Source organism: Pleurodeles waltl, chromosome 10, assembly GCF_031143425.1.
Source record: "Pleurodeles waltl isolate 20211129_DDA chromosome 10, aPleWal1.hap1.20221129, whole genome shotgun sequence".
Taxonomy (NCBI): Eukaryota; Metazoa; Chordata; class Amphibia; order Caudata; family Salamandridae; genus Pleurodeles; species Pleurodeles waltl.
Window position 1 is genome coordinate 281459775 of NC_090449.1, and position 23827 is coordinate 281483601.

The 23827-nt window shown below is 44.6% G+C and overlaps 1 protein-coding gene across 2 annotated transcripts in view; it reads left to right on the top strand.

The window, feature by feature from the left end:
- The window catches only part of ATF7IP2 (activating transcription factor 7 interacting protein 2), a 239021-nt gene that overhangs the window by 105934 nt on the left and 109260 nt on the right, over positions 1-23827 (top strand). For both annotated transcript variants that reach the window (XM_069210411.1, XM_069210412.1), the window contains exon 5: positions 19239-19340. In XM_069210411.1, the coding sequence (XP_069066512.1) occupies positions 19239-19340 (102 nt within the window). The remainder of the gene's footprint in view (positions 1-19238; positions 19341-23827) is intronic.

Consider the following 23827-nt stretch of genomic DNA (forward strand, 5'->3'; position numbering starts at 1 on the left):
ATTCAACAACAAAATGAGGCCTATTATGACAAACTTGTAATTAGGACCCATGGAAGTTATAATATAATGCCCAACTTTTTCAGTAGATTTTGATTGTCTCTTTCAAGAACTGGACAGCAAGGAATCCATGAAGTAGAGTGCACGGGCTTAAGCTGCTACTGACTCATCTGTTTCAACATTTTGTCCATTGTGCATTTCTAAGGACAAACTTACCTTCACCCGCATAGGGGGAAGCTAATCCGAGAACCCACTTGATGCTTCTCCTCAAGGGTCCCTACAATCTGACATGGGTGGGGGGGACCAGGGGAACCCCTAAGTGATCCTGATACTTGGGACACACATGATACTGATTCCACTACCCTAATGATCTAGACCTCTATCCTTCTCATCCCCCCACCCGAGGATACCACTTCTTTTCAACATGTTATTTCTAGGGCAGCAGCGTACCATACTATTGAGCTCCATGGGGAAACCCTAGAGGAGGATTTCCTTTTTGACACCCTCTCCTCCAAACACAAGGACACTCAGTTTCTTATCATACTTCCTGGCATGATGAGACATGCCGAGGATATTGTCAAGGAGCCAGTCCATGCCAAGATTATCATCCCCACCTCCACCCCATCCCCAGTAGACAAGAAATATAATGCGGCTCCTTTAGATCCTTTATTAGGAGTCAAGTTCCACCTGACTCCATTGTCCCTGCCACTACTCATCAATGGGCAAAAAGTATGGCCACTGAGGGCACTCCTCCTCTTCAAAAGGAGAGTAAGTGTATTGATTCTGCTGGGAAGAGGGTTGCGGCACAGGCCGCAAACCTTTGGTGCATCACCAATTCGCAGGACCTTTTTGCCCGCTATGAAAGACGAGATGGAGGAACTCTTGCAGCACCTCCCAGAGGAACATCGCAAGAGTTCAGCAATTGTCACTGGAGGGCAGGTTATTACTAATAACTCTGTCCGATGCACCCTAGACACAGCTGATACAGCAGCCACAGGGGTATTAACACCTGCATCCTCCTAAGAAGGCACACATGGCTATAATGTTCTGTGTTTAAGCATTAGGTCCAGCAGGTAGTTTTCAGTATGCCTTTTGATAAGCAGCACCTTTTTGGACCACGGGTAGATTCTAACCAGAATAAGATGAAAAAGGGCACCAATAACACTAAGGTGATGGGAGCATTACAGACTTCCACTTCCAGGGGCTCCTTTCATCACCCAGGCTACAGAGGGACATACAAACCCACATCAATTGAGGCCTCCACTTCCCAACAGAAGCAACATCTGTCATCCTACAACAGGGTATTTTATAGAGGTTCCTTTAGATTTACTAACAATAAAAGAAGGGGAAAGGTTTCCTCCGCAAGCAGAGCAACTCCCACTGCAAAGCAAATACTACTTACATCTTCCCCCGACCATACAACACCAGTCGGGGCAGACTACAGTTTTTCCACCCAGTGTTGAATACTTTCACTACAGACAAATGGTTACTAGCCATTATCCAACTTGGCTATTGTCTGGCCCTCAATACCACACCAAACAAGAAGTTGAAGCCCTTCTTCTCAAAGGGACTCTAGAACCTGTTCCTCCTCAACACCAAGGATAAGGAGTATTCCCTATACTTCCTAATCCCCAAAAAAGACATAATTCCAATCTTAGATCGCAGACCTCTGAACAAGTACATTCTATCAGAACACTTCCGTATGCTCACACTAAAGGATGTCATTCCATTTTTACGCTAGACCTAAAAGAAGCCTATTTTCACATACTGATACACCCTGCATACTGCAAATACCTAAGATTTGTCATAGCAGGAAAACTCTACCAATTCAAAGTGCTTCCATCTTGGGTAACTACTGTATCTCGAGTGTTCACAAAATGCCTGCCGCTGGTCACAGCACATCTACGAAGACAAAATGACCATGTATACTCCTATCTGGGCGACTTGCTCATCAAAGCCAGCACTCATCCGTGTCAACAACACAATCAGATGACAATAGATCTTTACAGCCTAGGCTTTACTGTTGACATCTCCACGTCCCACCTACAACCACTACCGATTCAACACTTTTTAGGAGCAATCCTAAACATACAGTTTGGATTAGCCTACCTCAGTCCCACTCGAAATCGGAACTTTCAAGGAACTTTGCCCCAGTTCCAACCAAACAATCACAGTAAGGACAGTTGTGCGTCTGTTAGAAATGATGGCGTCTTTTATTGCCATTGTTCCCCATGCAAGATTACACGTGCATCCTCTGTGACAATGGCTAGCGCGCCAGTGGTCTCAGTCACAGGATTACCGAGAACATCTAGTGTTGATAGACCTCCACACTCACCGTTCTCTGCAGTGGTGGAACATCAACAATCTGCTAAAGGGTCTATCTTTTCTGGACCCTGTTCCCCACGGACGCATCACAGACTGGTTGGGTGCCCATCTACAAGACTTGACAATACAAGGTCTTTGGGATGCCAGACATCAGTCTTTACACATCAGCTACCTAGAGCTTCAGGCGGTCAGCCTAGCACTGAAAGCTTTCCTTCCTCAACAGTCTCACAAGGTTGTCCTAGTCCAGATGGGCAATATGACTGCCATGTATTATCTACAAAAACCGAACGGGGGGGGCTGGGCTTCACAACTGTTGGAAAGGGACCTTTCTGCAGGGTTATCCCCAAACCTTTTGCCATCTTCCTCCTATTTTTTTCAGGTCTGTTTTTGCGTGTTTATTGTCTCTGGGCACTTTACCACTGCTAAACAGTGCTAAAGTGCATATGCTTTCTGTGTAAATTGTACTGTTGATTAGTTTATCCATGATTGGCATATTTGATTTACTGGTAAGTCCCTAGTAAAGTGCACTAGAGGTGCCCAAGGCCTGTAAATCAAATGATACTAGTGGATCTGCAGCTCTGGTTTTGCCATCCACATTAGTAGCCTGGTAAACATGGCTCAGACCAGTCTGTGTGTGCAGTTTTAACTGCCAATTCGACTTGGCAAGTGTACCCACTTGCCAGGCCTAACCCTTCCCTTTTACTACATGTCTGGCACCCCCAAGGTAGGACCAAGGTAGCCCCAGGGGCAGGGTACAGTGTATGTTTTAGGTAGGACATATACTAGTGTGTTTTAGATGTCAACACCGCAGCCTGGGCCTCCGTGATGACACAGCTCCTGCTGACACCGGTGCCTCCGTCTGCACCTTGGCCTGTGGACACTGCTCGTGAGGAGCACAAAGCACCATCCCGTCCCACACTGCAGCCCCGGTACACCAATGCCAGCACCATCGACTCTTACGGTCACCAGGCATCCCTGCCTGGACCGTGGCATGTGGACACTGCTCGGGATGGTCACGAAGCACCTTCCCGTCCCACACCGCTGGCTTGGGCCTACTGACGACCGCGCTTCTGCAACAACTACGCCGCTGCCTGCACCGTGACCTGTGGGCACTGCGTGTTGCAGCATCCCGCTTCACCCCGCAACCCTGGTGTCACAGACACCGCTGGCCGTCGTCACCGAGCCGCTGCCTGCACTGTGACCTGTGGGCACCACACGCCGCATAGTCCCGCATAGTCCCGCTTAGCACCGCAGCCCCAACGCCATCCACGCCAGCGCTCCTGACTACATCAGCCCGGAGTTCGATCTGCAGCGCGTGTAATTTCAAGGGCCCGTTGACTCCTGCACTGACTCTGGAACAGACACCGCAACGCCGCTCTCCGGAGCGCACCACGAGGATCACAACGCCTTACAAATCCATGTAATCCATGGAGTACATTACCGATTCAAAGTGTTACCATTCGGGATAACAACAGCACCAAGAGTAGTTACAAAATGCCTTGTGGTAGTAGCTGCACATATCAGGAGACAGCACATACACGTATTCCCGTACCTAGACGATTGGTTAATAAAAACCAGCACTCGGAAACAGTGTCTTCAACATACAAAATACGTCCTAGAAACCCTTCACAAGCTAGGGTTCTCAATAAACTACCAAAAATCACACTTACAACCATGTCAAATACAACAATACTTCGCGTCCAGGTACCCACACCCTCATTCCAAGGGCAATGCGTTATGGATGAGTTGGTCAGGGATATTTGCTTACGCTTTTCCCCCCTCTCCCAATCCTTCCCTATCTAGTAAACAAATTGAGTCAAAACAAACTCAAACTAATACTAGTAGCACCAACTTGGGCTCGCTAACCATGGTACACAACACTACTAGATCTGTCAGTGGTACCTCATATCAAACTACCAAACAGACCAGATCTGTTAACTCGACGCAAACAACAGATCAGAAACCCGAATCCAGCATCGCTCAATCTAGCAATCTGGCTCCTGAAGTCTTAGAATTTGGACATTTAGACCTTACACAAGAATGTATGGAGGTCATTAAACAAGCTAGGAAACCTACTACAAGACATTGCTACGCAAATAAATGGAAAAGATTTGTTTATTACTGCCATAATAATCAAATTCAACCACTACATGCAACCACAAAAAACATTGTAAGCTACTTATTACACTTACAAAAATCTAAGTTAGCATTTTCGTCCATTAAAATACATCTCGCAGCAAAATCTGCCTATCTGCAGATTACACATTCAAAATCACTCTTTAGAATCCCAGTCATAAAAGCATTTATGGAGGGTCTAAAAAGAATCATACCCCCAAGAACACCACCAGTTCCCTCATGGAACCTCAATATTGTATTAACATGACTCATGGGTCCACCATTTGAACCTATGCACTCTTGTGAGATGCAATACTTAACATGGAAAGTAGCCTTCCTAATAGCTATCACATCTCTTAGAAGATTAAGTGAAATACAAGCATTTACCATACAAGAACCCTTTATACAAATACACAAACATAGTGGTTCTACGCACAAATCCCAAATTTTTACCAAAAGTTATATCACCGTTCCACCTAAATCAAACTGTGGAACTCCCAGTCTTTTTTCCACAACCAGACTCTGTAGCCGAAAGGGCATTACATACATTAGACATCAAAAGGGCACTAATGTATTACGTTGATAGAACCAAACAATTTCGCAAAACAATTGTCTGTAGCCTTTCAAAAACCTCATGCAGGAAATCCAATATCCAAACAAGGCATAGCCAGATGGAGAGTTAAGTGTATTCAAACCTGCTATGTAAAAGCAAAGAGAGACCTGCCTATTACACCGAAGGCACACTCCACTAGAAAGAAAGGCGCCACAATGGCCTTTCTAGGAAATATACCTATGAGAGAAATCTGTAAGGCAGCCACATGGTCTACGCCTCATACATTCACGAAACATTACTGTGTGGATGTGTTAACAACACAACAAGCCACAGTAGGACAAGCAGTATTACGAACATTATTTCAAACAACTTCAACTCCTACAGGCTAAACCACCGCTTTTGGGGAAATAACTGCTTACTAGTCTATGCACAGCATGTGTATCTGCAGCTACACATGCCCTCGAACGGAAAATGTCACTTACCCAGTGTACATCAGTTCATGGCATGAGACGCTGCAGATTCACATGCTCCCTCCCCGGGAGCCTGTAGCCGTTTAAGTTCATTAAAATTATATATTATATGTTGATAACACGTGTACATTTGTAAATATATATCACTTTTAGACACATTATGTACATACATACTCACTCCATTGCATGGGCACTATTACTATATACACAACTCCTACCTCACCCTCTGCGGGGAAAACAATCTAAGATGGAGTCGACGCCCATGCGCAATGGAGCCGAAAGGGGAGGAGTCCCTCGATCTCGTGACTCTCCGAGCCCAACACTAGATGGCAGGATAATGCACAGCATGTGAATCTGCAGCGTCTCATGCCACGAACAGATGTACACTGGGTAAGTGACATTTTATATATATATATATATATATATATATATATATATATATACACACATATATCTCTGTTCAATGGCATGTGTAGCTGCAGATACACATGTGGTGGGCTCGGAGTGTTACAAGTTGTTTTTCTTTGAAGAAGTCTTTACGGAGTCAAGGGATCAAGTCACTCCTCCTCTCGGTTACAGTGCTCATGGGCATCGACTCGATTGTTTTCTTTCCGCTGTCAGGTTCGGGCTTGTTTCCTCTCGCACCAAGATTTCGTATTGGAAAACCTACTTATTTGTCTGTATTGTTTCGATCGTGTTTCTCATCTAGCATCGAACCGGTAGTACTGTCGGAACCTTCATTCCGCCCTTTGGGGCATGTGCGCCCGACTCAAGCCTGTTTGGGCCTACCGCGTGGAAAGCCTGATGGATCGGACTCTGTTTCGTTTCTGCCCACGGTGCCATGCGAAGTACCCATATACAGACCAACACCTGGTTTGTAATTTGTGCCTTTCTCCAGACCATCGGGAGGAAGATTGCGAAGCCTGTCGATCGTTTCAATCAAAGAAGACCTTGGACCTCAGGCCTCTCAATCTTTACATTCTGTCAGAACATTTTAACCTGGTAACACTGCAGGATGTCATTCCATTACTACAAAAACACGATTAAATGACTGCTTTTGACCTCCAAGATGTGTATTTCCACATACCCCTCCATCCAGCTCACAGAAAATACCTCAGGATTGTCATAGCAGGAAAACATTACAAGTTCAAAGTGTTGCCATTCGGCATAACAGCAGCTCCAATAGTGTTAAAAAAATGTCTAGACGATTGACTAATCAAAAAAAGCAATTTTACACAATGGCAACAACACTCTCATTATGTGATTGAAACCTTGCATATGCTAGGTTTCACTCTCAATTACCAAAAATCACACATTCAGACAGCACAGGTACAACCTTACCTAGGTGCTATCCTAAATACTCAAAAAGCCTTAGCTTATCAAAATACACAAAGGATACAAGCTTTCCAAAATCTTACACCACACATACAGCCAAATCAACAATATACTGTAAGATTTATCATGAAGATTCTAGGAATAATGGCATCTTTCATAGCTGTAGTTCCACATGTAAGAATAAACATGGGCCTCTCACAACAGTGGTCTTAGGCACACGGTCAACTTCAAGATCTAGTGTTGATCGACTGCCAAAAACAAATGTCCCTTCAATGGTGGAATCGCAGCAATCTAATGAAGGTGCGGTCATTTCAAGACTCTGTGCCTCAGACCATAATCACAACAGACGCATCAATGATCAGTTGGGGAGCTCACCTCAACAATCAGCCCATTCAAGGACAATGGGAAGCCAAACAGAAACAGCTTCACATAAACCACCTAGAACTATTAGCTGTATTTCTTGCCCTGAAAGTGTTTCAACCTCTTCTCAAACAGAAGACTGTTCTAATAAAAACAGACAACATGACAGCCATGTATTACCTCAACAAACAGGGTGGGACACATTCATCTAAACTGTCCCTACTAGCCCAAACAATATGGAAATGAGCACTTCACAATCACATTAATCTATTAGCACAATACATTCCAGCGATAGACAATCAGCTGGCAGATCTCCTAAGCAGAAAACCCCAACAAACACACAAATGGAGATTCACTCCCAGGTATTTCAAAAGTACTTTAAAAAATGGGGAACACCAGAGAGAGATCTATTTGCAACAAGCAAAAACACAAAATGCCTAAACTTCGCATCCAGACGCCACATCCCCTATCCAAGGGCAATGCTCTATGGATCAATTGGTCAGGGATATTTGCTTTCACTTCCCCCCTCTCCCTTTCCTTCCCCTTCTGGTCAGCAAACTATGTCAGACATCACTCACCATCATTCTCATAGCACATACATGGGCACGCCAGTATTGGTACACAACACTCCTAGATTTGTCTGTAGTACCTAATTCCAAATTCCCAAACAGACCAGATTTGTTAACACAGAACAAAGGTCAAATCAGGCATCCAAACCCCAGTGCTCTCAATCTAGCGATTTGGCTCCTGAAGTCATAGAATTTGGTTACCTAAAACTTCCACCAGGATGTATGGAAGTAATTAAACAATCATGTAAACCTTCTACTGGACAATGCTATGCAAACAAGTGGAAAAGATGTGTCTACTACTGTCAGTCTAAAAACACTGATCCACTTACAGCACCTATACAAGATATTGTATGCTATTTACTTCATTTGCAAAAATCTAATTTGGCTTTCTCATCCATCAGGATACACCTTACTGCAATATCTGCATACTTACAGACTGAATACAGAAGTATGTTGAATAGAGTTCCTGTTAAAGCCTTTATGGAAGGACTAAAACACCACATGTTCCATCGTGGAATTTAAATATTGTACTTACCAGACTTATGGGACCACCTTTTGAACCTATGCACTCTTGTCAAATTCAGTTTTTAACGTGGAAGGGCGCCTTCCTTGTAGCTATTACTTCTTTAAGAAGATTTAGTGAAATACAAGCATTCACTCTTGGAGAACCTTTTTTCCAAGTGCACAAACATAAAGTTATACTTGGAACAAATCAAATATTTCTACCAAAAGTGATATCTCCATTTCACATCAACCAAACAGTGGAATTGCCAGTCTTCTTTCCACAGCCAAACACTGCGGCAGAAAGAGCTCTTCATACCCTAGATCTCAAAAGAGCTCTTATATACTATATAGACAGAACTAAAGATTTTAGGGAAACAAAGCAACTTTTCGTTGCTTTCCAACAACCACATAAAGGCAATCCTATATCAAAACAAGGTTTAGCAAGATGGATTGTTTAGATGCATACAAACTTACTACATCAAAGCAAAAAGACCACTTTTGATCACACCTAGAGCACATTCTACAAGAAAGAAAGGTTCGTCAATGGCATTTTAGGAAACATACCAATGGTTGATATATGTAAAGCAGCCACATGGTCAACTCCTCATACAATTACAAAACACTACTGTGTTGATGTTTTTTCACAGCAACAAGCCACTGTAGGTCAAGCTGTTTTAAGAACACTATTTCAAACAACTTCAACTCCTTCAGGCTAGCCACCGTTTTTTTTTTTTTTGGGAGGACTAACTGCGTTGTAGTCTATGGATAGCATGTGTATCTGCAGCTACACATGCCATCGAACGGAAAATGTCCCTTACCCAGTGTACATCTGTTCGTGGCATGTAGTGCTGCAGATTCACATGCCTCCTCCCCGGAAGCCGGTAGTAGTTTAAGTTTAACATTTGTACATATGTATATACATTTACATTTGCATGGACATCTCTTTGTATTCTTATACTCTATCACTCCTTCTGTCACCCTTTACGGGAGAACAATCTTCCAATGGAGTCCATGCGCACTGTAACCGAGAGGAGGAGTCACTCAATGCCGTCACTCCGAAAAGATTTCTTAGAAGAAAAACAACTTGTAACACTCCGAGCCCAACACTAGATGTCGGAAGAGCTATGCACAGCATGTGAATCTGCAGCACTACATGCCACAAACAGATGTACACTGGGTATGTGACATTTTTCATATATCTGTGTGTGTATGTATGTATGTATACAGAAGCAGTCAGTGTGATGGTGAGAAAGGAGTGTTGTGTGGCAGAGGATACCAGAATGGTGAACTAGAGGAGCGATAGGAGCTTGTTTAAACAAGGGCAGGAATTTGTGTGGTGAAACTGAGGAGCAAGCAAATACAAGTAGGATAGCAGTAGGCAATATAACTAAAGAGTGAAATGAGATGAGCATGGATATGCGTGGCAGCGAGAGAGGTCAACATGCAGTGGAATAGCTAGTGGTAGCTGGGTGAAACAGCAAGTGTTGTTGGGATCCATGTCACTGGTCAGGGACAGGGAGGTCAGACGAGGGAAGTGTGGAGGCAGAAGGGGGCAATGTCGGAGGGACAGTGATTCAGTAGCAGATTTGGGTAGATTTAGGGAGACCGAGGAGAAGGTATATTTATCAGTGGGACTGAGTAACAGAGATTGAAAGCTGGAGAAGACCGTAAGAGATGACAGTAAAACAATTGTGGAATTTTCAAACAATGTGTTTTATACCAAAACACATTCATAAAGAGAAAAGGGAGATTGCTTTGTTTCAGTGGGTTTTCTATCTTTAAGGGTTAGTACCTATTGTAAGACCTATTGGTTTTTACAAAGGTTGTTCTCCAAGGAATTAGACTTTTCATTATTTGTTCTGTTAGGAAATAGTTTTTGTAAAACTGTGTTACAAATATTCAAAGATTGCTGCCCATGAATGGAGATGCACACACCTGTTGGCTACCCTCCTAGATTGGTTGTCATACCCAAGTAATGTGATTTGGCATTTGCTTTGGAGTCAAGAGTGTCACAGCAGTGACTAATTAAGGAATTCAGGACTTAGTACAGTAAGATCTTGGAAATCGTTGGAAGTCAAACGGAAATTCAAAATACAATATTTACATGTTGGCTAGGCCATGGCTCCAAGTGGAAAGAGAAGCTATGTCACTATTCATTTTCTATACAGTGCATCTTTTTTAATAGCTAGTAGATTAAAATAATGTACTGTAGGCCAAGGTGCATGTGTACTATGTAGAAGGAGATGGAACATCAATCCTGACAATCTAATTGGTATCTTCGGCCCCACAATACAATTATACACACACAGACTTGTCCTGGGCCTTTTTCTGAGCAACCTCTGTGCACATTGTGTGTGTCCTAATAAGAGCTAGTGAAACAAGTGAGCTCTTCATTGAAGTAGAGCTCCTTTAGTTGTGGCTACCTAGTAGCTGTAACGCTTGGTTCTCCATAACGGGATTCTGTATCCTAACTAAAGACAAGAAATATGTGTTCCTCTTTGTTCTTTGTTTATTCATTAAGCAACTACGAATATCCGAATCGCAAGCAGTATTCCTTTTTTTTCTTTTTTTTTCTTTTTTTTTTTTTTTCGGCATGACTAATGTTTTGAGTCCAGAACTAAAGCATCACTACCAGTCACGATGGTAGGATCCACCACATAAGGACCTCAGGCGAGGAGCACCTCTTTCTTTGTCGCTCAGCAGGCAGATAAATGCTCTTTCTCTGAAGGTCTATTTTGTGGATAGTGTTAAACTGTGAGTTTCACCTTTGCACCAACAAATGTTATTTATGATGTTTACTTGCATTTGCTCGACTATGTACCTAATGGCAAGCGTAAGCAGCATTGGGTGCTAGAGGAGCAATGTATCTCTGTGCATTATCCGTAGAGCCTTACAGTCCGGATCAGAGGGGCTGCTGTAGCATATATACCTACATACAGTCCAGCCTGCCTCTTTCAAGCTGTCAAGTCCAGGCCTCAGCTTTTCTAATCGGGCAAGTTTGCTTCCACTTGTATTGACTCTAAAGCCTGGTACCAATTACTTATCTTTATCTGCACTGTTTCTGACTTCATGACCTTTCCTGAGAAATGGAAAAACATACTTTTTTGCCAAATTCATATGATTATTTCATTTGTCACATCCTATTTGTACAGGAGTGTTTTTAATATTTATTTTTCTTAGCTTCTTGAGCACCAAGATACTTTTCAGGTGGATCCCACGCTTTTAAATATTTCTTCATTCAGTCATTTATTTCTTGTGACCACAGATTCTTTCTTGAGTGCTGCACATTGAGCACAGTACATTTACACTCCTTCACAAAACAGGTGAGACCAGTGAGAAGACTAGCTGCCAGGTATACACACATGAGTACTTAAGGAAGGTGGGTGAGGCTGACGGAGGAGGCGTGACTCAGAACACAGTTCACGCACTCTGCAGGATGTTTTTGTCTCATGGTAGTCCATTTTCTTTTTTGTCCACCCACTCGATACATGAAAGTAATGTGTGCACCTGGGCCAATGGGCTCAAATGGGATGGCTGAAGATCATCTCGAAACCTAATAATTTGGACCCTCTGACCTCCCTTGCAAACCCCCTTTTTCCTTCAACTCCCTCCACCTACATGACTCGAATGCTCAGTGGTCTGTATTGAGTAAATAAGCTTAGCACATCTAGAGGATGACTAACACAGATATAGGGCACTGTGCCCTACTGGAGATAAACTGCATATTACTGTTTGGCACATATTCATCCCCTTCTGCGCTCTCTTGAGGGACCTTTCTCAGGTAAACACAGCTTTCTCTGGCTTGCTTGAGGTCTTGTGACTTTTTCTAAATATGGCTAGTATCCTGTTAGGTTATAAATATAAGATAGGGAAGGAGATGGTGGAAACGTTCTTATTGGTAGATCCAAGCTTCACTGAGGCCGTTGATTCCCTGGTGAAGAAGGCGGTCAATGAGCCCCTGAAGTTCCTAGGTAGTCAGTAATGGCTGCTTGCCACTCAGACTCCTCCACTATAGGAAAGAATTATTGTTGGACGATGACCAAGGCCCCCAGGGTCAAAAGCTGTCCTAGGCAGATGCCAGGGCTTAAAGGAAGAGGGACATGCCCTGCCATCTCGATCCCTTTGAAGCACTTGAAGGAAACGTTCCTCAGAAGCTCATGGTACTTGAGGCCCTTACTGTCCTGGGACACTATGATACATGTGACTTTTAGGAAACATGTTTCCGCCGGAATAATTACACCTCTCTCCCTCCTGTGTATCCTACCTTGGTGGACTTTCTGTACTGAATGAGGGGACAGCTGATGGGTGTTGACCAATTCTAACACGATTCTGCACCTTTTGCACCCTAGTCGGTTAGCAAAAAGGACTGCTATGACGCTGTCCATCTTTGGAGAGCACAGAATGTTACCTTGTCCTTTGTTAGACACTTGAGTGCAAAAGAACCTGTTGGGAGTTCTGCAAATCCGATAAGAAGTCTCATCTTCTGACCATCTCCCTCCAGTGGATAAGTTTCCCGCAATACGCCCACCAGCCCAAGTGGATCTTACACTTCCGGCAAGAACTATTTGCACTTCAAGATGTACAAGAGCATCACAGTTAAGGCAGAATTTCTCCTAGGAAGGCAGAACATGGTGGCAAACTGAAACTAGATGTATAGCTGGGATGCCAGTGATTGGAAGCTATGTCTCTGTTTTCTGGAAACTGATGTGCAGATAGGGACCTTGCATCTATTGATTTATTTGATTTATTTGCTTCATATCTGACCCATCAACTGCCATAATACTTCAGTTGGAGATTGGAACTGGGAGCATTGGCCACAGATGCCTTCCTCCAGGTTGATGGACACGCATTATGAGTTTGCTCCACTGGCAGTGATAGCCAGAGTGTTTTGTTAGTATGAGGCAAATTGCAGACTGATATTGGTACCACCTATGTGAAGATTGCAGATTTTGTTTCCAGTTTTCCAAACTTTCTTGGAATTCTGAGTCAGACGACTCTAACACTCCTGGTCTCCTGGATCAGTAAGTTCTGGACAGGTTGTTGCAGCTTATGGCCTGGAGGATCAGAAGGACTATTGGTACATCCCAAGGACAATTGAGCCAGGCAGCTTTTTCTCACCCTTCTTGAGCAGAAGGTACAATTAAATGGTATTCATCAGCCTTGCAAGGGTGGTTATGTTTGAGTGGTACAAGGTTTGGATCCTATGGGGGCAGAGGTTGTGAGGGGCGGTCAGTATCTTGAATTTGTGTCAGAATGGGCAGCAAAAGTGATGCCAGATAGGATAACATAAACCATTCACTCTGCCATCTAAGTGCAACACTTGCCAGTTAATGATCTACCAGCAGGGGAGCACGCTTTAGTGGCACATTACTGCAGGGGATTGGTCTCTGTCCCACTGGAACCAAATATTCTAACCTCTGGGACGAAAACCTGGTGTTTAACTTCTGTTGTCCTGGCTGCCGAATGCACCACTCTTTTGGAAAGAACAAACTGACATGGCCCTGGTGTCATGTCACAGGGGCTCTGATGAGAGACCACTGGCTCATTCAGGAAGAGGCTTTCACCATGGACAGGCAAAAAAAACTTGTTCTTGTACGGTAATATATCTGGCTTTCCTTGAGGCCTCCGAAGTTGTGCATGGACAAGTGCATTTAAGCTTAAGAAGATAAAACCACAGATGTTCACCCTGTGTATTATCATTAAGAAAATGTTTGTGACGATGTCACCCCCTTGCTTTGTTTGATGGATTATGATGGAAGAAGGGATTGGCATCTCATCTTCACCCTCTCTGACTCACTCTAATTGAGGAGCTACGGCTTGCATGGCCTTTGTATTAGGCAGGATTCTGGAAAGCATAATCTGGGCAGTGAACTGGTTGTGGGAGTCTACTTTTAAGAAAATGTTTTACTTTAAGCCAGTTCAAGGCATTGCAACCCTTGTGGTGAGTCGTTTTGTACATGGATAATCCTCACCTACCTACTCATGTAGAATATAACATTTCCTACCTTTTGTGTGAAGAAACATTTCAGTTGTTAATGACAAAACAAAGGTTTATCCTGCCTGGCAGCTCAGACTTTACAACTCCCCACCCCTGACGGCAACAAGACCTTGCAAGATATGTTTCTTGTTGTTTAAAGGCTCTGCATGAGATGTTTTTGATGTTTGTGTTACATGTATAGTGAATTAGGATAGGTTCATTGTTAATGACTGAGGTGTTCTTCAATATAGTGGTATCTGATGTTTAATGTCCTTTTTTGTAAGAGGCATTGATCACAATCTGGAGTCATGAATTGTGAATCTTCTCAGGCAGTTATAATTTCGCTTCACGAAAGTGAAGGTGCACTTCCTTTTAACCTGTTCTGTGCCTTGGACGAGATGATCTCGTCCAAGGCTACAGTTCCCCTGTGCCTTGGACGAGATAATCTCGTCCATGGCACAGGGGAACTTGGGGGCGCGCTAGCGTGCACCCCCCTCCCCCCCCCCCCCCCCCCCCCCCCCCAAGTCGGGGATGGAAGGGGAAGACCTTCCCCTTCCACCCGGAACCCCCCCCACCCCCTCCTGTGACGTCAGCGCGCGCGCTGATTAGTCACAGGGGCCTCCCTCGTCGCGCTGGAAGCTCTGCTTCCAGCGCAATTGAAAGAGAAATGCAAAATAATTTCTCTTTCAATCACTGGGGAGGCCCGGAGGGGCTTCAAAGGGAAGGAAAAGTATTTCCTTCCCTTTGAAGTCCCTCCGAGGGTTTCAAAAGCCGGATTGCTTGCAATCCGGCTTTTGAAACCCCACTAGACACCAGGGATTTTTTTTTTTTTTTTTTTTTTTACTAAACTTCACATAAGGGAGCGACCCCTTGGGCAAGGGTCGCCCCCATGGGGGGCATTTTTTCAGGAAGGCCTTTTCTGCCCCCCCCCTGGGGGCAGATCGGCCTAATATTAGGCCGATCTGCCCCCAGGGGGGGGGAGAAACCTCTAGGCGCCAGGGCAATTTTTTATTTTTTTATTTTTTATTTTTTTTAGAGATGGGGAGCGACCCATCAGGCAAGGGTCGCTCCCCTGGGGGGCAAATTGTATTTAGGCCATTTCTGCCCCCCTTGGGGGCAGATTGGCCGATTTTAGGTCAATCTGCCCCCAAGGGGGCAGAAACCACTAGTCACCTGGGATTTGTTTTTTGGCGCCAATGTCACGCAGGGGGAGCGACCCCGTAGGCAAGGGTCGTTCCTGGGCAGGGGGAGCTTGGGGGGGGGTCAAATTTATTTTAGGGCATTTTTGCCACCCCCCCCCTCCCGGGGCCGGCTGAGCTAGAGGCCAAACTCCACAGGTAGGCACTTTGCAAAAAACACCTCTGTTTTCTGTGAAAAAATATGTTGTGTCCACGTTGTGTTTTGGGCCATTTCCTTTCGTGGGCGCTAGGCCTACCCACAGAAGTGAGGTACCATTTTTATTGAGAGACTTAGGGGAACGCTGGGTGGAAGGAAATTTGTGGCTTCTCTCAGATTCCAGAACTTTCTGCCACAGAAATGTGAGGAACATGTGGCTTTTTTTTTTTTTTTTTTTTTTTAGCCAAATTTTGAAGTTTGCAAAGGATTCTGGGTAACAGAACCTGGTCCGAGCCCCACAAGTCACCCCATCTTGGATTCCCCTAGGTCTCTAGTTTTCAGAAATGCACAGGTTTGGTAGGTTTCCCTAGTTGCCGGCTGAGCTAGAGGCCAAAATCTACAGGTAGGCACTTCGCAAAAAACACCTCTGTTTTCTTCCCAAAATTTGGATGTGTCCACGTTGCGCTTTGGGGCGTTTCCTGTCGCGGGCACTAGGCCTACCCACACAAGTGAGGTATCATTTTTATCGGGAGACTTGGGGGAACGCTGGGTGGAAGGAAATTTGTGGCTCTTCTCAGATTCCCGAACTTTCTGCCACAGAAATGTGAGGAACATGTGGTTTTTTTAGCCAAATTTTGAGGTTTGCAAAGGATTCTGGGTAACAGAACCTGGTCCGAGCCCCGCAAGTCACCCCTCCTTGGATTCCCCTAGGTCTCTAGTTTTCAGAAATGCACAGGTGTGGTAGGTTTCCCTAGGTGCCGGCTGAGCTAGAGGCCAAAATCTACAGGTAGGCACTTCGCAAAAAACACCTCTGTTTTCTTCCAAAAATTTGGATGTGTCCACATTGCACTTTGGGGCGTTTCCTGTCGCGGGCGCTAGGCCTACCCACACAAGTGAGGTATCATTTTTATCGGGAGACTTGGGGGAACATAGATTAGCAAAACAAGTGTTATTGCCCCTTGTCTTTCTCTAAATTTTTTCCTTCCAAATATAGGAGAGTGTGTAAAAAAGACATCTATTTGAGAAATGCCCTGTAATTCACATGGTAGTATGGTCACCCCGGAATTCAGAGATGTGCAAATAACCACTGCTCCTCAACACCTTATCTTGTGCCCTTTTTGGAAATACAAAGGTTTTCTTGATAGCAATTTTTTACTCTTTATATTTCAGCAAATGAATTGCTGTATACCCGGTATAGAATGAAAACGCACTGCAGGGTGCAGCTCATTTATTGGCTCTGGGTTCCTCGGGTTCTTGATGAACCTACAAGCCCTATATATCCCCGCAACCAGAGGAGTCCAGCAGACGTAACGGTATATTGCTTTCGATAATCTGACATTGCAGGGAAAAGTTACAGAGTAAAACGTAGAGAAATATTAGTTTTTTTCACCTCAATTTCAATATTTTTCTTTTTCAGTTGTTATTTTCTGTAGGAAACCCTTGTAGGATCTACACAAATGACCCCTTTCTGAATTCAGAATTGTCTACTTTTCAGAAATGTTTAGGTTTCTGGGATCCAGCATTGGTTTCATGCCCATTTCTGTCACTGACTGGAAGGAGGCTGAAAGCACAAAAAATTGCAAAAATGGGGTATGTCCCAGTAAAATGCCAAAATTGTGTTGAAAAATTGGGTTTTCTGATTCAAGTCTGTCTGTTCCTGAAAGCTGGGAAGCTGCTGAGTTTAGCACCGCAAACCCTTTGTTGATGCCATTTTCAGGGGAAAAACCACAAGCCTTCTTCTGCAGCCACTTTTTCCAATTTTTTAAAAAAAAACGAAATTTTCCCTGTATTTTGGCCAATTTCTTGGCCTCCTTCAGGGGAACCCACAAAGTCTGGGTACCTCTAGAATCCCTAGGATGTTGGGGAAAAAAAGGACGCAAATTTGGCGTGGTTAGCTTATGTGTACAAAAAGTTATGAGGGCCTAAGCGCGAACTGCCCCAAATAGGCAAAAAAAGGCCTGGCACAGGAGGGGGAAAAGGCCTGGCAGCGAAGGGGTTAAAGGGGTTTATGTGGCTGATTCAGACATTCTAATTTGTTTTGATGCCTTCTTTCTAGAATCCTGAATTTGTAGTACTAAAAAGCTTTCTGTTTGTCTGATATACCTTTGACTGCTGAATTAATAAATGAAGAGTAAAATGCATAATCATTGCCTCCATGTCATTAATAGGTTTGAAACTTTACTTCACATCAGCTAAGTTATATGTTCGTTGATATTCATAAACAGTAGAATATCTGCTGTGTGGTGTCTCAGAAAACACTTTTTAAATATACATTTTCAATTTTGAAAATCATTTTCCAAAATAAATATGCTCATGAACGGCACATTTTCTGTCTTGTGTTTTTTTTTAAAAGCCAATTAAACTCAGTTGGCCAGAGTACAGTAAATTTGACTGAAAGCACAATCCAGAAATTAAAACCAAAAAAACAAATTTAGGAACTGAGCTCCTGTGTGTAATCCTAATCATGTAACAAAACTGGCAATGCCACTTCAAGAATTGTAGAACTTCTCTTGTACCATCCTGCATAGTAGGGTGGCTCATAAGATTTGTTTTATCAGTTAGGTAGAGGAGGGAGAGAAGAGTCCATTAAATAGTAAAAACCAAAATTGTGCTTTAAATCCAGGTGACTGTTGGATGCAATATGTCGACATTTTCTTTTTTATAGTATGCCTTTGATAAAGAACACAGTTTCTAAGTGTGTTATGACAAAAAAGCAGTCTTTTGGGTTGTTTTCGTTATCTCCATTTCACATATTTCATGAAAGCACACCCTTTGGTGCACAAAGGTGTTCTGTGGGCTGGGAGAGGCGCCAGCTGCTGTACTCACTCAGTTGGCGTTTGTGTCAGAAGGTATACATACCACTAAAAATAAGATGCCTCTTCTCTTGAAGGCACATAAGTGCTCCCTGGCTTTTGCAGATGATCAAGTGGTTGAGCAATGATTTCAGTTCTGGCTTCTGTTGAAAGTTAATTAGAACTTCTAAAGCGCTTTCCTTCATATACTTTTGAAATCCTGTTTATTTTCCAGAGTGAAAATTATTTGGAAAATAAACCTTGCCATTAATAAAGAATGAAAATATTGAATTCCGTGCATGGATGTTGGTGTATCTTAAGATATGTTAGCTTTTACTCTCGTATTTATTTTTTCTTTTATTATTTAAAAAAAAAGTTTTAAATTATTTTTTGACAATGCTTTACAAACACTAATTGGCAAAGCTGGTAGCTTTGCACTGTAATTTAAGGCAAGGCCTGTTGATTTTGCCGATGGATGTTGTGGTTGCGAGTGGTTTTGGGCAGTATTTTCAATACTTTCGAATTTTTCAATCTATATTTAAAGTGTTAATGGTTCCGGAATTGAAAGGCACTATCCAAAATGGAGAACAAGAATTTCAAATCAGTATCTCAATTTAAACCAATTTCTGCTCCAGGTGGGATCCTAACTGGTGTGAAAGTAGGGGAGCAAATGTAGGAAATCATTTTGAAGGACATATTTCTATTATATGGTGTAAGTACATTTATTCACTACGAATTCCTGCTCCCATCAACAGTTTTCCTTAGAATAACCATTTTAATCATTACCTCCATAACGTTCAATCTCTTAAGTGATCAGGTTTGCTAGCAATAGCATGATGCTGATTACTGGGAATTATTTGTAACTGAATTTGTTTAGTTTTTTTGTTTTGTTTTGCTTCTTTACAGCATAAATTACGAAGATTTGAAAAAAATGCAAATATTGCTGTGAAATCGATGAAAGAACTGTTACGACAACGCAGGATGGAGTCACTCACAACGGAACCAAAGGTATGACCAATTCTGCTCCGTTCTTATTTGTGTCTGGCTGCGAAGTACTTCAGTTGTTTGCCAGAGCTTTTGTCGTGGCTTTTCTATAGCTGTAGGTGGCTTCGGTCAGAGGATTATTTCTCTTTTCTGCTGTGCTGTGGGCTGCTAATTCTATTAGTGTATTACTCTGCCTTCTAGGAAGTTCCTCCATTGCAATGCGTGAGGTGCATTGTTTTCTGGAGCAGCAGCGGTTGGTACGGGCTATTTGGTGAAAATCAAACTATCTTTGGACAAGCATTCGCAAAGCCATTGGGTCTCACCTTTAAAAGATTTGAGCAAAACTGAGTTTGCCATTGCTTGTTGCCAATGCTGATAATATCTGCAGAATGAAAAATAATTTAAAGGTGGTTTGACCATGCATGACTTTCACTGTGCTGATGTTGGTTCCTAGCCCCTTCATGCACCATATGTTTTTTCCCTTCATTTTGTTTTCCTAAAAGGGATTTGTCTTTCAAAATTTTGGCATGGGGCTTGTGATCTGGCTCCAGTCTGGTCTGTATTTCGGATGGGCCGCATTCACAAGAGACTTGACAAACCATAATCTGCCTTTCAGATTTCTGTCTTAATACTTTTGAGGTTATTGCTCTAGATATTGTGTTTAATAATCTTAGGAACAGTGTCCATCTTCATTTTTCTTATTTTTCTGTATGTGTTTTGGATATGAAGTTGTAGTGCTGCCTGTTTGATAGGCTTATTTGCGTAATAAACCAGGGTTTAAAGCTGCTTGTGGAAGATGATCTGGACGTACTCGTAAGTAAGTTACGCACAGAAATGCCTATGTAATCCTCCGACCATCTTCCTCAATATGAAGGTTTCACCTTCCCTTCCATCTGTGGTAAGTAGTCATTGTTGGAGAAGAAGCTCTAGGGAAAAAACAAGCAAGCATGTGATACAGGGCTGCAGCAACACATCATTACCTCCCGTCCCTCCCTCGCCTTCCTTTTAAACCAATGAGGCCTCCCGCCTCCCCCCTAGACCCTCCCTTCCCCTTTTAAACCCCACCCCACCTTTACCTCCTCCTGTTTCTTTCTTCTAGCCCACGCTAGACGTTTTTTTCTTTCACTTACCTGCACGGCGGGGCCTGGAGGTCTTCGTTGAAGGTGCTCCTCGGGGTGCGGAGCTCCACGAGGAGTACGGCAGCTGATCGCGTTTGAAGGCGAGCAGCCGGGCTGCTCAGAACTACGCGGAATGAGGGCCGGCCGACGGGGTCGACCGGCCCTTTGTGGCTGGGGCTTTCATTTCCGGGTTACCACGCTGCTGAGCAGCGAGGAGCTGCGGGATGGAGATTTTTTGGGCTGAGATGCCAGGAATCGACTGGTAGGACGGGCGTTCTGCCCGCAGTTTTATTGTTTGGCCAGGAATGTTTGACCTTTTTGGGGATTGGTTTATTTCTAGGGGGCAGGTCCTAGTCACTATATATGGGGAGTGATTTGGGATGTAAGGCAGTGTTTATTGGATAGTCATGCCGAAGGTTCAGGCAAAGAGGTGTAGGATTGTCTCATCTTCCTCCTCTGAGGAGGAGGGTGCTGCTGGAGTTTCCACTCCTGGGGGGCTCACAGTTACAGGATAGGGGCACTCCCCTCATGTCCAGGGAGGAGGTACAGGAGATGATTGAAGTGGCGGTTACCAGGGCTCTTCAAGCAGGGGTGACCAGGACTGGTCACTCTAAGATTTCTCATTTATCGGCTGCTACAAGGAAGTCCTCGTCAGACAGTGAGGGTGATGAGGCCCCATCTACGTCTTCTGGGGGTAAATATGTATCCAGAGAGGAAATGTGGGAGGTGATGGCACATGTTCGGGACAATTTGGGTTTCCCATTGTTTCATCCTTCAACCTAAGATTCTCAATTATTTCCTCAATATCAGACCCCTTCCAAGTTTGTCATGCCTTTTCAGGGTCCTGTGAAGGAGATGGTGTTTCGTGAATGGAAAGATGTGGATAAAGCTCAGGTTCCACGATTCCTGCAGAAACTGTATTTACTTGAGGGTGAGGAGGTATTACCTCCTTCGGTCCGCCTGGATTAAATTTTAGCTACCCTGATTGGCAAAACGGCAGTAAATCCGGAGGATTGTGTGCCTACGGATGCCACGGATCGTAAAGTGGATTCAGGTCTGAAAAGGGCATTTGCCGGTGAGAATCTGGCGCTAAGGGCAGGTATATATTCTGCTTATGCAGCCCAGTCGTTGGTGCAAGACTTTGATAAGCTGGCGGTGGCTGTTCAGGAAGGTGCAGAATGTTCAGAGCTCCTGGCTGTTATGGAGCAACAGGCCAGATTGTTGGCGGATGTTTCTTCGGATGTGGTCCGTACTTCGGCGCTAGCCTCGGGGGCTTTGATTGGGGCTCGTAGGTCCCTCTGGTTACGTTCCTGGAAGGCTGACCCAGGGGAGAAGGCGGCCTTGCTGAGACTGCCGTTTGATGGTCGTAACTTGTTTGGAGAGCAATTACCATCCATGCTTTCCAAGGCGTTTAAGGAACGGAAACATGCCTTACCTTATAAAGGGGGTTCTACTTCTAGTAAAGGGTGGAAGAAGCATTCCTGATCTTCTCCGAATAGGGAGGCCAAATCCTTTTAATTTAGGAAACGGCGTTTTCAGCCGCGTTTTTCCCCTAAGAAGGCTGCTCCTGCGAACCGGGGTGGTGTCAAGAAGGGGTCCTGACAATCACTGTGGGCCTGGCATAGGGACAGTTGGGGGAAGGCGGAGTCACTTTCTTTCAGCTTGGGAGGAAAGTATCAACGATCGTTGGGTGCTAGACATTGTGGCCAATGGTTATGTCATCGATTTTTTGTGAGGGTTCCTCCAGATTCAGGGGTGCGTCCCACACCTCTGCCTTCAGGGGGTCAAGGAGAAGGGCATTATTGGACGGAGTAAGGGACTTGTTGGTCAAGAGGGCCATTTCCCGTGTTCCACTGGAAGAAAGGGGTCAGGGAACTTATTCGGTCCTGTTTCTTGTGCAGAAAGTTTCAGGGGGTTTTCGACCAGTGCTCAATCTGAAGAAGGTGAATACTTGGATCAGGACGGTGCATTTCTGCATGCTGTCTATTCAGACTATCTTTCCATTGGTCAGGCAAGGGGATTTTCTTGTGTCGCTGGACCTGCAGGATGCTTACCTGCACGTGCCTGTGGCAAGATCTTCTCAGAGGTTCCTGAGGTTTGCCGTGGATCAAGAACACTACCAGTTTTGCGTTCTTCCTTTCGGTCTGAAATCTTCTCGAATTTTCACAAAGGTGCTGGCCCCCCTGATGGCTTTGCTACATTCAGAAGGGGTGTTTATTCATCCATATCTGGACGACATTTTGATTCATGCCCAGTCACGGGTCCTGTTGCAGAGCCAGGTGGACCAAGTTCTGGGGGTCCTGCAAAACCACAGGTTTTTAATCAATTGGGAGAAATCAGATTGTTCCATCCCAGGATCTGGTTTTTCTGGGGGCTCGGTTTCAGACTCTTCTAGGCTTGGTGTCGGTATCAGAGAAGAGGTTGGGTGTACTCCAGGCCTTGGTCAAGAAGGTTGTATTACTGACTGCGCCACGAGCTCTTCTTTGGTTGCAGCTGCAGGGTCATTTGGCATCTGTGATTTCTGGTTCCTTGGGCGCGTTTCCATCTCCTGTGCTTGATGACGTGGTTCCTGAAAAGGTGGACTCCGGGGTCCGGGCTCTGAAGGACAGGGTTCCGGGGTCCAGATTGATTCACAGGGAGTTGCAGTGGTGGTTGGATGCAGATCATCTTCGGGTAGGGGTGTCTTTGTCTCCTCTGAGGCCCATGGTGGTGACTACGGATGCCAGCCTCTCCGGTTGGGGTGCGTGGATAGGGTCGGCTCGGGTTCAGGGGTTTTGGTCCCCTCGGGAGGCGAGTCGGTCCTCAAATTGGCGCGAATTGAGAGCGGTCTTTCTGGCTCTGGTCCATTTCCAGGGGTCCCTGAGGGGGACGGCGGTTCTTATTCGGACGGACAACTTAGTGGCCAAAGCTTATGTCAACCGACAAGGAGGGACCAGATCAAGGGCTCTGTTCAGTCTAGCCAGGGAGATTTTTGTGTGGGCTCAGGAGTGGGTTCCTTCTCTCAGGGCTACGTACATTCGGGGGGGTGGTCAATGTTCGGGCGTATCTTCTGAGCAGGGTGATTCCTTCGTCTCAACTTTTCTCCTTCCGGAAGTCTGTTTCTGCATCTGGTTCGGCTTTGGGGGCTTCCAGTGTTGGATGTGTTTGCATCCGCAGAAAATGCGAAGTTGGATCGCTTCTGCTCCCGGTTTCGGTGTCCCCAGGCCTGGGAGGTGGACGGGATGTTATGTCCTTGGCCGAGGGGTCTGTTGTATGCATTCCCTCCGTTTCAACTTCTCAGGGCATTTCTGTTGAGGGTGAGGGATCTGGGCTCCAGGGTTATCCTGATTGCACCTCTTTGGCCGCGAGCGAATTGGTTCCTGTTGTTACGGCTGATGGCAGAAGGAAGGATGT